This window comes from Eleutherodactylus coqui, chromosome 1 (genome assembly GCF_035609145.1).
Source record: "Eleutherodactylus coqui strain aEleCoq1 chromosome 1, aEleCoq1.hap1, whole genome shotgun sequence".
Taxonomy (NCBI): domain Eukaryota; kingdom Metazoa; phylum Chordata; class Amphibia; order Anura; family Eleutherodactylidae; genus Eleutherodactylus; species Eleutherodactylus coqui.
The window spans coordinates 150,423,509-150,442,429 of NC_089837.1; the positions used below are offsets into that span (position 1 = coordinate 150,423,509).

The 18,921-nt window shown below is 43.9% G+C and overlaps 1 protein-coding gene across 1 annotated transcript in view; it reads left to right on the forward strand.

The window, feature by feature from the left end:
- The window catches only part of XXYLT1 (xyloside xylosyltransferase 1), a 166,565-nt gene extending 149,524 nt beyond the window's left edge, over positions 1-17,041 (forward strand). Inside the window, exon 4 of the mRNA XM_066601709.1 lies at positions 16,492-17,041. Coding sequence (XP_066457806.1) covers positions 16,492-16,888 — 397 coding nt within the window. The 3' untranslated portion in view covers positions 16,889-17,041. The remainder of the gene's footprint in view (positions 1-16,491) is intronic.
- The last annotated feature ends 1,880 nt before the right edge of the window (positions 17,042-18,921 follow it).

Consider the following 18,921-nt stretch of genomic DNA (forward strand, 5'->3'; position numbering starts at 1 on the left):
AAAAGCAACTTCACAATTGTGGTTTATAGACTTATTTTTATGTGGTATAACTATTATATTAAAGGAGATGTCCCGCGCCGAAACGGGTTTTTTTTTTTTTAAACCCCCCCCCCGTTCGGCGCGAGACAACCCCGATGCAGGGGTTAAAAAAACCACCCGCACAGCGCTTACCTGAATCCCGGCGCTCCGGTGACTTCTCTACTCACCGCTGAAGATGGCCTCTTCCTCCGTGGACCGCAGCTCTTCTGTGCGGTCCACTGCCGATTCCAGCCTCCTGATTGGCTGGAATCGGCACGTGACGGGGCGGAGCTACACGGAGCTACACGGAGCCCCATAGAGAACAGCAGAAGACCCGGACTGCGCAAGCGCGGCTAATTTGGCCATCGGAGGCCAAAAATTAGTCGGCACCATGGAGACCAGGACGCTAGCAACGGAGCAGGTAAGTAAAAAACTTTTTATAACTTCTGTATGGCTCATAATTAATGCACAATGTACATTACAAAGTGCATTATTATGGCCATACAGAAGTGTATAACCCCACTTGCTGCCTCGGGACATCTCCTTTAACGTTATTTTACGGGTCGTGATGAGAACACCAAATTTATATAGGCTTTTTTTATTTTTTAATTCAGAGAAGCTTGATCAAAACAAATAAAACAGCATCTAGAAAACACTTGGTATTGAATTACTATAAACAGACGTACAGTGCATATGGTACCGATGCAATAAAGCAACATATTCACCCAAGAAGATAGTCCATGTCTCTGTAGTACCTCTTGAATAAAACAAGCACTTGCTGCGTAATGAGGCAGGGATATAGTGTAGAAAATTCACAACCAATGGTTATCTGGAAACAATATGATCATAGAAATATACAAGCAAGAACAAAAACTATAAAAGCAAGCAAATGGGAGAGCAAATTCTACGATTCTTAACATAATAGCCTAAAGGGTTGAATGACCAACTATGGTAACAACTTGAGGAGAATGACAAGAAAACTTAGTAACCAGCAGCATTAAAGGGCTTATCCGGTAATTTAAATTTCTTACCAGAACGCACATCGTCAGACCCACCACTTCCAGTTGTGGTCATGTGGTATTGCGGCTTCTATTGTTGGTGATGTAGTGAGTGACAGGCTGTCGCTTTATTAAAATAATTAGGCAAAGCCCTCTTTATCACGCCGATGCAGTAATAGAAAGAGGGCCTTGCCTAATTATTTTAATAAAGCGACAGCCTATCGCTCTCCTATTACGTCACCAACAGCTGAAGCCGTGATACCATGTGACCTCTGGTCAGAATGCATTTGAAAGTGAAGGGTCCAACTCTGCACGTTTCACTAAGTAATTTAAATCGCCAGATAATCCCTTTAAATATCTCATTACTATTGATAGCAACAATAATAGCAAGGTGTATCATAGTTACCTACGGGCAATAGGTAGGACCTCAGCACACATAACCCACCCAGGGAACCATGTATATAAAATAGAAAGCATTAGAGACATTTTACAGAGTGGGAGCATATAAACTGAGCAGAGTAGCTCTGGGCGTACAAGAGGAGTGAATCCAGGAAAGCCATACAGTGTGGTATCTATCTGGTACCCCCACTGAAGATGGCTAGGTTATTTTTTATAAGGCAAGGAGATGTTCACACTACTTATCCACTGTGCAGGGGAGGGAACAACAGTAAGGTTGTACCTTGACGCCACTGGTAGCTAGGGGTTTGACAGGGCTTAGATGGAGGAACGCCCCTGTCACACCCCTAGCTTCCGATTTGATTGGTGACCCAGCACAGCTCAGAGGGCCGACAGCAGCGTGGAAGGAGTTTTGCCGTGAGATGGAGGGTTAGGGCTAGTTTCAGTGTTAGGCTTACATTATTAGCTGTAAATGCTTCCATGTGCGTGCCGACCATCATTTACATGGAAGCATTGACACCTAATAATGTAAGCCTAACTGTGAAACTACCCCTAACCCTCCATCCCACGGCAAGTCTCCAGGTGGAGGATATACAATTCTGTAGCTCATTCAAGGTCATTTATATAGCTTTTATTATTTTTTACTACTTTTGCGCAATGTAAACACTTTTTTTTTTTTACACAAAGATTCCAAGACCATAGAATTTTAGTTTTTCTGTCGACATAGCTGTATGAGGGCTTGTTTTTTGTAGGATGACTTGTAGTTTTTATGAGCACCTTTTTGAGCTATATGCAACTTTTTGATTACTTTTTAATTCCTGCTTTACTAAAACAAGTTAAACAGAAAATTGCTACTTTGGCATTTATTTTTCTTAACGAAATGTTTAAATTGCTGGATAAATATTGTAATGTTATATAGTATGGGTTGTTACTAGAGATGAGCGAGCATACTCGTTCGAGCTTGATGCTCGTTCGAGTATTAGGGTGCTCGAGATGCTCGTTACTCGAGACAAGCACCACGCGGTGCTCGTCTCGATCAAACGAGCACTGACCATTGAATTCAATGGAGCCGGCAATACAGCCGGCTCCATTGAAAGCAATAGGCTGCCGGCTAGCGCGGGATGAATTTTCGGGAAGGGCTTAAAAATATAAGCCCTTACCTGAAATTCATCCAGAAATGTGTAAAAAGTAAAAAAAAATATATACTCACCTTGTCCTGGCAGAACGATGTTGGCCCATTGAATTCAATGGAGCCGGCAATACAGCCGGCTCCATTGAAAGCAATGGGCTGCCGGCGATCGCACAATGAATTTTCGGGAAGGGCTTAAATATATAAGCCCTTCCCTGCAATTCATCCAGAAATGTGTAAAAATAAAAAAAATATATATACTTACCTGGTCCTGGCAGACGGAGTTCAGCTGCGGCCAGCTGGCAGTTCTCCTGAACTGCTCTCTGTAGCTGTCATTCAGCTGAGAGCTGCCCCTGCGCTGAGCCAATCAGAGGCAGCACTCACTCACCCATTCATGAATTCATGAATGGGTGTGAGTGAGAGCTGCCTCTGATTGGTCAGGCTGTGACCAATCAGAGGCAGCTCATTCAGCAGGCGGGGATTTTAAATCCCCGGCTGCTGAATACTACAGAGAGCAGTTCAGGAGAACTGCCAGCTGGCCGCAGCTGAACTCCGTCTGCCGGGACCAGGTGAGTATATATATTTTTTTTATTTTTACACATTTCTGGATGAATTGCCCATTGCTGTGTTGCCGGCTCCATTGAATTCAATGGGCTAACATCGTTCTGCTCTGCCACAGCTGTTACAGCTGTGGCAGAGGAGAACGATCGTTATGCTGACAGTGCGGTGGGGGGGGGGGGGGGTCTCACTCATGCCACTATTGTGGCTTAATAGTGAGACCTCGGAGCCCGAAATGCAGCCCTGCATGTTGCTCCTCGCCTGCCCTATCCATTTCTGTGTTTTTTACATGACTTTGGTGATTTGCTAAGATTTTCACAAATGAAAACCTTAGCGGAGCACCAGTCATATACAAAAATGCTCGAGTCGCCCATTGACTTCAATGGGGTTCGTTACTCGAAACGAACTCTCGAGCGTCACTGAAAGTTCGACTCGAGTAACGAGCACTCGAGCATTTTGGTGCTCGCTCATCTCTAGTTGTTACGGATGTGGGGATACAATTACATGTAGGTTTTTTGTTCTTTTCATATTTTAAATAAGTATAAATAAAATGCAATCTGAGATAGGAGATGGCATAAGACTACACATAGCAATGTGTTAGCTAGAATTAAGCAGAGAGTATTGTTCAGGATACAGGCATAAACATTAAAATGTGGTCCTCTGTATAACTGTGTTTACATGATACATTGTAAAGTGGAATCCTAGTTTATTTCATGAACTGCGGAGATAGTCAAGTGAACATTGGCTTTGATGCCATGAACTGTTGTGGCGGTATTAATGTTTATTTTCAGTCTTGCAGGGAAACATGCTGGCATTTCCTGCTTATGAGACAATGTCGCCGTGAGGCTGTTTAGAAGCCGAATGACCTGATTTCACACAAGCTGACCCAGACATGGCTTATATCTGTACCTTGTCTCTGCAGAAATGCTTCCTCAGTTATTTGTCCCTCTAACTTTATGAATTAAGATTGGAAGAGACATCTGAAGCAGACAGTCTGACAGCACATCCTCTATTCACAGATGGAGGCTTATTTTGTGGATTACAAGTTCTACTTGAATAGAGGCTGTGAGATTGTAATGGAGCAGTCTGTAAAGATGGAACTACAACACTTTTAGAGTCCCCATACACATTGGACTTCAGTTATTCAAACTTGACAATAATGGCGGGGCCAGATGACCATGTGATGTTTTTGGGGGTCAGCTCAACTTTGCCCCAAACATGAATTGGGGAGAGTAGGGATCAGGGACAGGGAATTTACTGCTTGATCCTTCTGTTCTCCAAGAGATAATCTGGCATCACAGCTGTCTGGCAGTGACTTACTTCCCTAAACAGATGAACGTTTGGCCAAGCCGAATGTTCATGTACAACATCAATGAGATAGCCGGGGAAAACTGCTATCCGACAATTGAATGTGTATGAGCAGCTTTAGAGAAAAGAACAAACATGGTATAGTACATTAGTGAGCTGCACTGTTAAAGGGGTTGTCTCGCGGCAGCAAGTGGGGTTATACACTTCTGTATGGCCATATTAATGCACTTTGTAATGTACATCGTGCATTAAATATGAGCCATACAGATGTTATTCACTTACCTGCTCCGTTGCTGGCGTCCCCGTCGCCATGGATCCGTCTAATTCTGATGTTTTCTTGCTTTTTTAGACGCGCTTGCGCTGTGCGGTCTTCTCCCCTTCTCCTAGGTCCAGGCACGAGCGGCGTTTTGGCTCCGCCCCCTTCTAGGCGGCATCGCGTAGCTCCGCCCCGTCATGTGTGCCGATTCCAGCCAATCAGGAGGCTGGAATCGGCAATGGACCGCACAGAGCCCACGGTGCACCATGGGAAAGGACCCGCGGTGCATCGTGGGTGAAGATCCCGGCGGCCATCTTGGTGAAGGAGGAAGAAAGAAGAAGGAAGACGTCACAGAGCGGGGATTCGGGTAAGTAATATGTTTTTTTTTTTTTTTAACACATCCCTTGTGTTTGCCCTGCGCCGAACGGGGGGCCGATGGAAAAAAAAACAAAAAACGTTTCGGCGCGAGACAACCCCTTTAAAGGGGTTGTCCCGTGCCGAAACGGGTTTGTTTTTTTTTCAACAGCCCCCCTGTTCGGCGCGAGACAACCCCAATGCAGGGGTTAAACAAGAAAACCGGGCAGTGCTTACCTGAATCCCCGCGCTCCGGTGACTTCTTACTTACCTGCTGAAGATGGCCGCCGGGATCTTCTCCCTCGGTGGACCGCAGGGCTTCTGTGCGGTCCATTGCCGATTCCAGCCTCCTGATTGGCTGGAATCGGCACGTGACGGGGCGGAGCTACAAGGAGCCGCTCTCCGGCACGAGCAGCCCCATTCAGAAGAGAAGAAGACCCGGACTGCGCAAGCGCGTCTAATCTGGCGATTAGACGCTGAAAATTAGACGGCACCATGGAGACGAGGACGCTAGCAACGGAACAGGTAAGTGAATAACTTCTGATAACTTCTGTATGGCTCATAATTAATGCACAATGTACATTACAAAGTGCATTAATATGGCCATACAGAAGTGTATAGACCCACTTGCTTTCGCGGGACAACCCCTTTAAGTAATGGAATCATATATAGAATCTAACTATTTAATTGGCAGTCACCAAGGATTTCAGTTATATGAAACTAATTACCTGCAAGCAAGACATGGAGGGGGAGGGTTCTTTTCTGCTCTTGACCAGAACAATGCAGCTGTTTGCACAGCCAGCCATGTGATTGTACACCCTGGGCTCTGCAAACAGCTCCTGGAGGCCCTTTTAACATGCAAATGAAGTTGATAAATTGTTAATGGCCATTCAGTCTTTGAAAGATTATCTTTGCGTGTAAATTGGCCCTAAGTGTAGTGTTTCTTAAGTGTGTGGCTTGAAGGTAGTGGACATTGCTGAGTGCAACTCTTGCTATTTTGTTTGTATTTATTTATTTGTTTTATATCTAGTCATAGTAATCTTTTAGCTTATACAGTGTAGCTAGATTGTTTGTGAGGTCAATTGTCAACCCAAGAAAGGGGTTTGCTGCTCACTGAGCAGACACTTGCGAGGGTATAAAAAATATATTTTAAAAACAATTGCTTCCTGTTGCCATCTTTTGACCCTTTATAACTTTTTTTTAACTTTTTCCGATGATGGGGCTGTGTAAGGGATCATTTACTACAGGTCGACTTGTAGTTTGTATGTTACCACAAAAGCACAATTCAGCCATTGCTTACTACTTTTTCTGAAGCGATTAATTATACAAAATTAATAATGTGATATTTTAATGAAGTGGACCTTTACGGATATATCTATACCAGTTTTTAGATTTATTTTTTTTATTCATGCAATGACTGGGAAAAGGGATTTTTTTAATGTTTAATATTTATTTTTATAACCATTAAAAAAATCTTCATTTTATCTTTATTCTACTTATTTTTTTTTAATTAGTTCCCATAGAGGACTGATTTCTTATACACACTAATGCAGTACTATGGTTCTGCCTGTTAAGGACAAACAATCATGGCTGCCCTGGGGGGCCTTCATTAGCCCCCAGTCTGCCATGATACCCTGGACGGGGAAGGAGGGGAGGTGTTGTGGGCAATTAAATCTCAATTGGAACACTTAAATGACACTGTCAGAACTGATAGCATTTTAAAGGGTTAACAGCCGCAATCAGACTTCCCTGATCGCGGCCGTTGTGGGCAGGTGTTCGACGCCCAGTACCCGCTGTGTATGGACCAGGCTTGGGTCCCGAACGAGCTCCATACACAGCACGTACTATGAATGGCTGTTTGTGCTGCCCCTCGCTTTACTCAGTCAGGTTGTAATTGCCACGGTCCAGACTCAGGATGTTGCCTCCTATTGGCAAGCTACAGGCCACTGCCTGAGTCATGATTCTCAACCTGGATAACAGAATTTGGGAACAAATGTACTTAAATCACAGAAAAAGGCTTAGGCTGAGTTCACACAGGGCAGATTTGCCCCAGGTATTCCGTGCGGAATTTCACAGCGGCTAATCCACTTGCGGCCGCTAATCCCGGGATTAACCAGCCATGTGGAAGAGGTTTGTCAAAAATCTCATCCCGACGGGGTGGCACAGCCGGCAGAAGCCGCTGCTGCGGCGCAGATACCCCTGCTGCAGCGTCTTTTTTTTTTTTTCCCGTTGCAGCCAGGCCGCTCCAAAACCTGTGGCTAAGTGCCGCGGGTTTTGAATCTGCGCTTTCCCCGGGGAAATCTCTGGTTTTTCGCTGTGGCAAAAATGCAAGATTTCCGTCGGAATTCCGCCCTGTGAGAACCCAGCCTTACTGATACAACGGTGCAAGGCTAGGCGCAACAACCATGCGGAAAAGCGAAAATTCTATATAGGGGAGGTTGCACAGGTGTCAGACACTGATATGTGGGCGAGGGGTTTGTAGACTTGTATTTGGTAAAAATAAATAAATAATTAAAGATATCTTAAAGTTTGGGTTTAATTTCACTGATGTCTTGCTATAGAACCCATACTAATTCTCCAGTCACACTTGATACCGTAACATTTGTTTGGTTGAGTGAATTCAATAGGATCACAATGATGCTGTATTAAGAATATTTACGACACAGCTGACATCTGGAGACACAGGATAAAACGGTATTGACAGTTGTATCTGCAGGGCATCCTCTGGATATCTAATGGTTCCCTCTGATTTCATGTTATGAGGAGTTAGGCGGTAGTTGTTGAACAATCGCTTCTAGTGCTTTGTTCCTACAGGGTTTTTTACTAAGCTGCAGGATTACGTCTCAGGACTTTGCTATTCTGTGCTCCAGATATAGCAGAAAATAATGGAGACCAAAGTGATGTCTGTTTGACTAATTCAGTGAATTAGAGGGTTCTGTTCTAATGCCATTTTTAGCTCCTGAGACAGAATCCCACAGCATTTGGAAAACGCGCGATAATCGTTACGTTTACATGCAAAACATTGTTTAGAATTTGTTTACTTTCTGTTTGCCGCTCATTTTCAACCAGCATAAAAAGTCTTCTCGCTGCATCTGAATGCTCCCTTGTCATCACTTCACTTGGAGCTTAGTCAGACGAGCGTTGTTTTTTGCGCACCTACGTGCGCAAAAAAAGCCCTCCATGCATGTTTAAAATGCATGTGACCATGGCTCCGTGCCCATTGCTTTCAATGGGGCCGGCGCTACTGCAGCCAGCCCCATTGAAAGAAATGGGATGCAGACAACCCCCACAGTGATTTTCGGGTAAGGGCTTGAAATATAAGCCCTTCCCTGAAAAATCGTCCTTAGCTGGTGTCAAAAAAAAAAAAAAAAAAAAGATTAAAAAAATAAATAAATATATATAATCACCTTCTGCCGCTGTCGGGGCTCTGTCGTGTGTTCTCCCTTTTATGCAAGCACTGCTCTGGAGTACTTTCTGGTGGCCGGGGATTTAAAAATCCCTGCCTCCAGAAAGTGCTGGTCTGATTGGCTGAGCGCTCAGCCATTCATTGAATGACAGCTGAGAGCTGCCTGTGATTTGTCACAGTGCTCAGCCAATCAGACCAGCACTTTTTGGAGGCGGGGATTTTTAAATTCCCGGCCAGCAGAAAGTGCTTCAGAGCAGTGCCTGCATAAGAGAGCTCCTATGGGAGCTGGAGAAAAAAAGGGAGGGGGAGGGAGTTTTGCAGCGCCCAATGCTGTGAAAGCTTACAGGTGCCTCTATATAGGCATTGGAAGGCATCCCGAGGATTTTTGTAGAGCAAAAAAACGGACGTTCATGCAATTTTATAATGTGGCCGAGAGAACGCAAAAGCGCATACGCTCGTGTGTAATTAAACTTTAAAAAAAAAACTTCTGACATGTCACTGGGATTTGTCAGAAGTATTGAACTTGGAAGTCTGGGTACTGATTGCTAAAATGAATGGGAAGAAGCACTCTGTTAGTGCTGTTGACTATTCAGCTCTTATCAGCAAGTTTGTACAAACTCTGTAGACTTTCTGTGGAGCCTCTACACGTCTCTGAGGAGGGACAGAAAAGCCGACCATAGATCGCACTCAACTTTAGTGATCAGTGAGGGTCTCGGCACGGAAACACCTACGATCGGTACTGACATGTTACTAAAGCAGTGAGCTGTGTCCAACAAGGTTCCCTTTACCACTAGAGGACTGCAGGGACACGCATGAGATATATAACCTGTTTTACATTAATTCATGCTACTCCTAGATGGTGTATTTTCCCCTTGGCAGCTCTGTATGGATAAAAGCACCTCCTTAGCAGGTACCTGATTACATGCTATTTCCATTATTTGCTAATGGCAGGTGGGCTTCTACTACCCGTATGAAACAGTGAATGCTATATCGTTTTAATTGTTTTTGAATGTAATATAGGATATATAACTTTTTGGATTTGACTGTATAATTGCCTAATAAAAAAACTTAGGTTTGTGCAAATCATGTTGTGCCGTACTTTATTGGTGAGTTATGAGTCACAATGTTAATTACTGGCATGTCCTGCCTATGTTTTACTCAGTGATGGGAAGTTACTGTACCGTGTTATATTTTGTATTTATTTACCGGGATGTAAGCCGGGTCCATTCCACTAATCCTCTCTCTGTATGTTTTAGTTCTGGTTTGATTTGTTTTTCGTGTTTTAGTTTTTACAGTTTTATTATTTATCATTTGTTCCTGGAGTATAAATAAAGCAACTAGTTCCTCTTTGGAAAAGTTTCCATCCTTCAGCTTCACAGTATGGCATCCTGATCAAGCACATTTCTCTTGTGGATACTTTTCTTTTCGTTCCCGTTCTCCAGAATGCAATATAGAACTTCTTGAAGGGAATTAATGATCGTTTCTTGTGGTGATTGGCACTCCTGTGCTTTTGTGACTTGCTTTTGTCAGAAGCATCTACATTTTTACAGATATTTTCTCAGAAAATATAGAGAAAACATAGCACATTTACATTTTATGTAAATGGTAGCCTACGAACATCCTGTAGATGACAAAAACTAGTCGATAATGCTCTGCAGTTTTAAGATGTTACTTGTCACTTAAAGCGACTAATCATTTCTTGTCTGTGATGAGATATTTGACAAATAGTAATGCATCAAGCAAGCATGTCTCCTGCTGAGTCTGGAGCGGATGGCTGCTGAAGCACTGTCTTATACAGTGTTTTCTAACTCCCAGTTCTCACGGACCCCCAACAGGTCATGTTTTCAGGATTTCCTCAGTATTGCAATATGTAATGCAATTAGAGATGGTACCCTACTTACGAACTGGTTCCAGGAAGCTGTTCTAAGTGCATTTTGTTTGTATGTCCGACAGCGACATTTAAAGGGTTAACCGCTCCAATGAGCAGCGCGGCTTATCAGAGCTGTTGTGGGCGTGTGTTGGCTGTAAGACATTCGGAGATCCTGCACTGCCACCCGCGATAAGATCGTAGGTTGCCGTGCAGTTGCCATGGCAGCCAGGGGCCTTCTGGAAGGCCCCAGGGTTGTCTGTGGAATGCCTGTCCGATCGCTATATAGTATGGTGTAATGCTATGGCATTACATCATACTGTACTGCAGGGCAAGGTGGTTTGTATGTATGCTAGCTGTGTTGTCTATGCGTCAGACATTGCCACAGGTGTTCTTACTATAGGATATCCTGAAAACATGACCTGTTGAGGTGCCTTGAGGACTAGAGTCGGGAAAAATGGTCTAATGAATTTAGTTGATGTTGAAGGTAACACATTTTTTAATGTGGATTGTATTCTATGGATAGAAGCTGACATACTGTGACTAAATATGCACACACACGGGACTGATTATTTTATTATAGCCCTGAGTTCTAAAAACCTCCTATGCCACTCTTGCATTTCATAAGCATGAATTTTCTACTTATCTCGGCTGTTATCAAATCCAAAAATTGTGCGTACTTAAGACGAGTGTTTTACAGTTCGTCCTTGTCTTGAGTGAACCCACAAGTGATATTCTAATATATTTCTACATTATCAAAGCTTAACTTAAATTTCAAAAGTTTCATGTCCAACCCACTGCTCAATGCAGAATCACTAAATCATCCCAGACAGATGTCTGTCCAGCCTTTGTTTGAACACTTCCATTAAAGGAGAACTCACCACCTCCTGTGGTAACCTGTTCCACTCATTGATTACCCTCGCTGTCAGTCCTGCCTTTCAGTTTCATCCCATTGCTTCTAGTCTTTCCTTGTGCAAATGCGAATAGGGCTGATCCCTCTGCACTGTGACAGCCCTTCAGATATTTGTAGACAGCTATTAAAGGGGTTGTCCCGCGCCGAAACGGTTTTTTTTTTTTTTCAACACCCCTTCCCCCCCAACTGGACACAGTATTACAGATGAGGTCTGACTAAGGACAAGTAGAGGGCCATAAATACTTCATGCGATCTAGACTCTATGCTTCTCTTAATACATCCCAGAATTGTGTTTGCCTTTTTGGCTGCTGCATCACATTGTTGACTCATATTCAGTCTATGATCTATTAGTATACTCAAGTCTTTTTCACATGTGCTGCTGCTTAGCACAATTCCTCCCATTCTGTAATGTGCTTTTTTCATTTTTCCCAGTTGTAGGACTTTGCATTTCTCCTCGTTTAATACTATTCTGTTAGTCGCTGCCCACTGTTCAAGCTTCTCTAGATCTTTTTGAATACTCTCTTTTCCCTAGTGTTAGTTATCCCTCCTAGCTTTGTGTCGCCTGCAAATTTGATCAGTTCATCAATTCCCTCCTCCAGATCATTTTAAAAATATGTTGAACAAACTGGGACTAGGACAGAGCCTTATGGTACCCCACTTGATACATTCTTGGATGCACAGCCATATATGACCACTCTTTGAGTACGATCACTCAGCCAGTTGTGAATCCATCCAACGGTTGCCTTGTCAATCCCATATTTGGTCATATTTTCAATAAGTATGGTATGAGATACTTTGTCAAATGCTTTACTAAAGTCAAGATATATATGTCCACTGCATTTCCCTGGTCAACCTTGTTGGTGATTCTGTCATAGAAGGAAATTAGATTCGTCTGGCATGACTTGTTTGTTACAAACCCATGCTGGCTCTGGTTAATTACTCCATTTTTATCCAAGTACTTGCATACATGCTGTTTAATAATTTGTTCAAAGATCTTTTCCGTATAGAAGTCAGTCTTACAGGCCTGTAGTTTCCTGGATCCACCTTCTTCCCTTTTTTGAAGATAGGGACAACATTTGCCCTTTTCCAATCTTCTGGGACTTCTGTTCTCAAGGAATTTTGAAAGATTATGGCGAGTGGTTCAGCAATTACCTCCACTGCTTCCTTTAGTATCCTAGGATGTAATTCATCTGGACCTTGAGACTTGAATTCATTTAGGAAGCTAAGTGTTCCCTCACAATCTCTCGGCTTATAGATAGCCTGCATCCTTTTATTCCCCCAATAGCACTGGGAAGATCAGTTGATGTTCCATCTACTTTCTGAGAGAAAACAGATACAAAATAGGAATTTAAAAGTTCAGCCTTCTCAACATCATTCTTAACCAATTCACCATTTTCATCTTGTAAGCTTCCAATAGCATCTTTGATTTTTCTTTTGCTTTTGACATACCCCCAAAATCCTTTTTTATTGCTTTTGGCCTTTATTGCAAGCCTCGATTCATTTTTTGCTTTTGTGACCCTTGTAATGTAAAGAGATGAATAAAGTGTTCCCCCAGCTGTCCAGTATCAATCAGCTGCCATTCAGGACACTAGTAAAGTTGAGCGAACATACTCTGCTGAGCTTGATGCTGTCCTTAGGATATCTGTCCTTAGGAACATCCAGCAATTGGATTCTTTCTACCCTCTTTGAGTTCATTAAAATCTTCCTTTTTGAAATCCAACCTTGACGTCTGAGTTTTCTCAGGTCTTCTTCCTCTTTTTATCCAAAATTCAAGGATCGCATGAATTCATCAATATCTTCTGCTTGTCCAGGTGGCCTATAGTAAATGCCTACTTTGGTGTCCTTTCTGATCTCTCCTTGTATTTTTACCTAAACAGTTTCTACAGAATTACCATGCTCTGAAGCTTGAATCTCTATGGAGATGAATGTTTTCCTAACATACAACGCAACAGCTCCTCCTCCTTTTTTTTAAGGTCTTTTTCTTATAAATAAGTTGTATCCTTCAAGCCTTGTATTCCAATCACCCCACCAAGTTTGCTTGATGCCTATGGCATCATATTTCTCTTACTGTGTTAGGAGCTCCAATTCTCCTTGTTTGTTTCCCATGCTCTGTGCATTTGTGTAAAAACATTTTAGTTAGCGATCGGTGTCTCTTGTTCCTCCACTTACACATAGCCATGTGTAAACATTTAAAGGTAACTTTTATATAGGGTGATTATTGTCCAAATCACTCCTCCAAACAACAAATTCGGGTGATAGTCGGATTGTATACCTTGGGACGCCAACCGGGCACTGAGCTGAACTAAAATCCAAGTGACTATCCACCTATGTAAACAGCCAGTTGTTCATCTATGAATGGCAGCCTGTTTGCAGTGAATGGAGGTAGGTAGCTGTAAACGATCACCGGCCACTCCAGAAGCTTATGCGTCTGACAGTCATCCCATTTAAAGGTACCTTTACACAGTGTTATAATCGGGTAAAATTTTAGCTTACTTGGTGTTCTGTCAATAAAGCTAGTGGCACATGAGAGTGAGAAAAGCTGCTTGTTCTTGCGTCTGCGGAATGAACTTTTTCATGTAAATTCACAAAGCTTGTTGTGTAGTGTACTTTTTTGTCTACGATTATAGTAAACTGTCCAATTTTATAATGCGTCATGTAGTTGTATATCTTGAAATGTAGTTCTAAAGTTTCGGGGTTTTTTTTGAAAGCTTTATAAAGATGTGTGAAAGTGCAGCTGTTAATGCACTTTCATGTAAGATTGTTCTAGGTAATATGAAAACATTTTTTCGTAGAAAGTGCTTTAAAGATTTTCGGAAATTGTGTTAAAAAAAAAATGTCCAACTATGGTGCTTTTTTGCTCCTAATATTTTACTTTTGCTAAAGGAATTGTACCAAAATATGAAGATATTCCCTACCCACGGCTTAGGGAATAACTTTACAAACAGTGAGTGCCTGACTGCTGGGACCCCACTTAATCTGAAAACAAGGGTTCTAACAAACCCACATGAATGGCGCAGTGGCTGCACACGCATGCCGCCACTTAAAGGGGTTGTCCGGCCATAAACATTAGGTCTCATTACTTCTGTTTGCCCAATACAATGCACTTTGTAATATACATTGTGCATTGTAAATTAGGCAAACAGAAGTTATTCACTTACCTCTTGGGCTGCCCCCCCCCCTGTGTTGCTCCTCGGTTGCCATGGGTTCCGACAAGTCTCTTGTCCTCTTCTTGTCGGGACGACGGGAACACGCTTCTCCAGCACAGCTCTGCGCATGTGCAGAAGAACTTCAGCCGCTGGGAAGCTCAGTTCTGCCTGCAGGGGAGGCGTGGCTGCTGGCTCTTCATTTCCAAGGTAAGAATGAGTGGAGGGGCGGGCTCTCGCGGTGGGGGGGGGGGAAGAAGGAGAGATGGATGGATGGATGTGTGCAAGGGGGGGGGGGTGCAGTGATGTGTGTGTGTGTGTTAGTGGTGTCTGGAGACACGGCTGTCAGAAGTCCCGGGGGAAGGGGGGGGGGGTGGAGAGGGAGAGATGGATGGATGTGTGCAAGGGGGGGGTGCAGTGATGTGTGTGTGTGTGTGTGTTAGTGGTGTCTGGAGACCCGGCTGTCAGAAGTCCCGGGGGAAGGGGGGGGTGGAGAGGGAGAGATGGATGGATGGATGTGTGCAAGGGGGGGGGGTGCAGTGATGTGTGTGTTAGTGGTGTCTGGAGACCCAGCTGTCAGAAGTCCCGGGGGAAGGGGGGGGTGGGGGTGGAGAGGGAGAGATGGATGTGTGCAGGGGGGGGGGGGTGCAGTGATGTGTGTGTGTGTGTGTGTGCAAGGACCCGGCTGACAGAAGTCGGGGGTGGGGGGGTCATTGTGAGGGGGGGGTCGCTGTGGGAGGGGCACTATGAGGGCATGTGTGTGTGGGGAAATGTTTTGTTTTACTTTACTTTAGCAGGGTGGGGGGCAGTAGGTAGCCTTGCAGTGGGGGGCTGCAGGAGAGTTCTCTCTCGGCTCTCCCCAGCCCCTCTCCATTCACTATACACTCATGCCAGGATTTTATCCTGAACCATGAGTGCATAAGTGTCCCCTGGCTACAACCCCTCTGAATATAGTATGCAGCAGGGGGCGGGGCCTGGGCGGGGAGAGACTGTGGAGCAGTTCAATAGAGGTGGGCATGTCATGGGCGGGGCTAGGACGTGAGCTGAGGGAGGCCATGAAATCCTGCCTTTTCATGTCTCTTAGGCCGCCTGCAAACGGGCGGAAATCCCGCCGCGGGATTTCCCGCGGGATTTCCGCCACTGAAAGTTTGCATAGGAGTGCATTACAATACGCACTCCTATGCAGACGGCCGCGGTTTGGCCGCGCGAAATCTCGCGCAGCAAACAAACCGCGGCATGTCCTATTTTTGTGCGGGGCACGCACTCACTCGGCCGCCGGCTGCGCGGCAGCCGGCACATGAAAGAGCCGGGGCCGCCAGGCGCGGGTGAGTACGCGCTCGTCCCTGCAGGTTCTTGGGTCGGGTCCCGCGGCGAGAATTCTCGCTGCCGGATCCGACCCGCTCGTCTGCAGGCGGCCTAACTACCATCTGGAGCGCGCACACAGAAGAGGGAGAGCGCAGAGCATTGTGGGAAGGCAGCACAGAGGCGCCATCTTTGAAAGCTGCAGTGAAGATCAGATTCTAAGGTAAGAAACTGACATTCCAGCTGATCTGCTGGCCGGTTTGAGCCCCTGTATGCTGTGTGTTACTATCCTTACTGAAAGGGAAGCAGCAGCATTATAAAAATTTTTACCCTGTGTGGCCGGACAACCCCTTTAATTCATTCCAATGACTGCATTGGAAGTTGCTTAGCGCCTGTACTCTGCAACTTCTGAAGTGGTCATTGAAATAAATGGTGCGCCTGCGTGGCCGCCGTTTCATTTATGCAAGAACCATCAGGACCCCCCTTTCTCGGAATTGGTGGTGCTTCCCAATGGTTGGACCCCCACAATCCTAACGTTATACTGTGGACGGGGGATAAATTTATATGTTGGTAAAAACTATGATCCTGTTCACTTAATAAAAGGTCTTGTGTTATTCATACCTGCATGTTGCTGAATCCCTATTTCTGATATGTCTGATGTTTGTACTTTAAAAGTGCGATTATTGCTTTATTTTCATTTTTTGTTGAAATACCAAAACTAACTATAATTATTGCTACATTGACCTTGTACCTCTTGTTTCTATAGTAACATTAATACTTCTACAGTTATTGAGTTGTTAAAATACCCTAACAAGTTGCTTTAATTTTTTTTGTCACTTACAGACATACATTTTGGCAGTACCGTCGTGAGAACCCTAATAGTAAGGTTGGTAGTCCTCCACCTGATGGGATGCCTGGATTTAATAGTGGAGTGATGCTGCTGAACCTAGAAGCTATGCGCCAGTCCCAACTTTACAACCAGCTGTTAGAACCCAATGCGGTGCGTCTACTTGCAGAAAAATACCATTTCAAAGGTCACTTGGGAGATCAGGACTTCTTCTCCATGATTGGCATGGAGCACCCAGAACTGTTTTATGTTCTAGACTGTGGCTGGAATAGACAGCTGTGCACCTGGTGGAAAGATCACGGCTATGCTGACATCTTCGACCTGTATTACAGATGTGATAGCCACATCAAAATTATTCATGGCAACTGCAATACTCCAATCCCAGAAGAATAGGTCTCACGGTTGTTTAGAGACGGCTGAGTGGAAAAAGCAACAGTCTTACTTTGATTTTACAAAAATGGAATGGACATTGCCTATTTTTCAACTTTTCATGTAATAACCAATGATTATCGTGGTCCAAATAAATGTGGTGTTTTGTGTTTCATAGTTTGTATTTTAACTGGCTGAATTTATTTCCTCTTGATAGTCCAGAAGCTCATTGGATTGAAACAAATAAGGCTGTCCAAATTATATATAAATGTCATTTCACCAGAAGTCCTTGGATTGAGAAATGTCTTGACCCAAAAGGTCTAAGAAATATACCAGTCTCTCAATGATTTTGACTTGCAAGATCATACTGTCAAGTGTGGAACATAAAAGTGATGCAGAGCTTCCTCGGCAGTGCCATACATGCATTCACCATCTTAGCTTCCTCCGCAGTGCCATACATGCATTCACCATCTTTGGGTGTACCCATGATGTGATTTGCAATTACATTTTTGCTTTAAATGATCAAAATATAGCAGTTTGGGGTTTCCAGAAATTGAGTACAGTTAGAAGTTTTTAAAGGAGTCTGTTAATGCATTCATGCTGACGAAACTACGGCGCTTAGGAAAGAGAATTTAATTAGAACTCAAGATTGCTAAAAAAAATATTAAATGTCATATTACCAGCTTGTGTGAGTATGTATGTATGTATGTATGTATGTGTGTGTATATATATAATTTTTTTTCTCCGTTATCTTGAATTCTAATAAAATTCTATTTCCTAGGCTCCTGTGTCTTGTGTGTTGGACTTCACACTGCGTGATTCACACCCGTGGACATGCAGAAGGCGGATGACGGGAGAAATGTCAGCTGAATGGCTTCTCCCCACCTGTCTCAGATTGGCTTACTGATCTTTCCGGGTTAGAAGCATCAGGGAGCTTCTACCCAGATCAGTATTAAAGAGGTTGTCAGAGTTATGTTAAGTACATTTTAACGGATTCCCCATGATGTAAAATAACAATACTGCCAATACCTCTGTCTGCTCCCGCATTTCCCCATATGGTCTTCCTGCTGTTGGCATCTCTACAGGCTGCAGTCAACCTGAGCCGTCACCAAACAAGCTGCGGCAGCCAATAACAGTGCAGGTTTACAGGACGTCAGGCTGATTGCAGCCTGTGCAGAAACAACACAACGGAGACCCAGAGCCGCCGGTAGGAGATAAGCATGGTGAAGGGTGTATCAGCTGTTTTGTTGCTTTATACCATGGAGAAGTACCCAGTTTGGTGGGGGGTAATAAATTACTTGAAAGTGCTGCGGTATAAGTTGGTGCTATAGAAATAACAAGATTTGTTTATTTTTACTACAAAGAACTCTGACAACCCCTTTAAACTGATGCCAAATCCTGCCGTGTGAAAGCAACCTAAAATCTAGTTCTTTGTAATGCGGGCGCCTGTCTGTTTCATGCTGCCAGTGATGAGCTGGGATCACTAGAGGAAGCTTGGTACAGCTACAGATTTCGCCTGCAGCAGCTGCTCGGGCATAGCCGTGCAGACAGGGGGCCCCTTCTTTGATATCTATATGACTAATTTGGGAAATATAGGCAGGATGAGATGAAATATTTCCCAGATGAGATTACCTATTTAAATTACAGTAAAAAGACTTTTCTTTTTTAGCAACGTGCCAAATCTGTACTTTGGCATCCATATATTGGCTCCTGTGTGGAAGCCGAAAAGCTATTCCTCTAATTTTTTTTTCTCCATTATGTAACCAGCCCCCAGCATACATACGTCAGCTAGTATTGCCTTGGCTAGTTATTCCATTCTGAAAAATTCCCTTCATTTGGGTCATGTGATCTCTTGGGGACCACCTGGGAGTTAATTTCTATACTCTCAAGGAGTCATCAGAGCACAATCGCCAAAACTTCCTGTGTGATGAAATTACATGGACTGTACCACACATGCTGTTCTCAGCGGGGGCAGTAACTCCTATCATATTGCTGCTGATGTTTAGAGGCTTCTATCTCAGTAATAATGGAGAAGATGATAGGTCGTCCTCCTGATT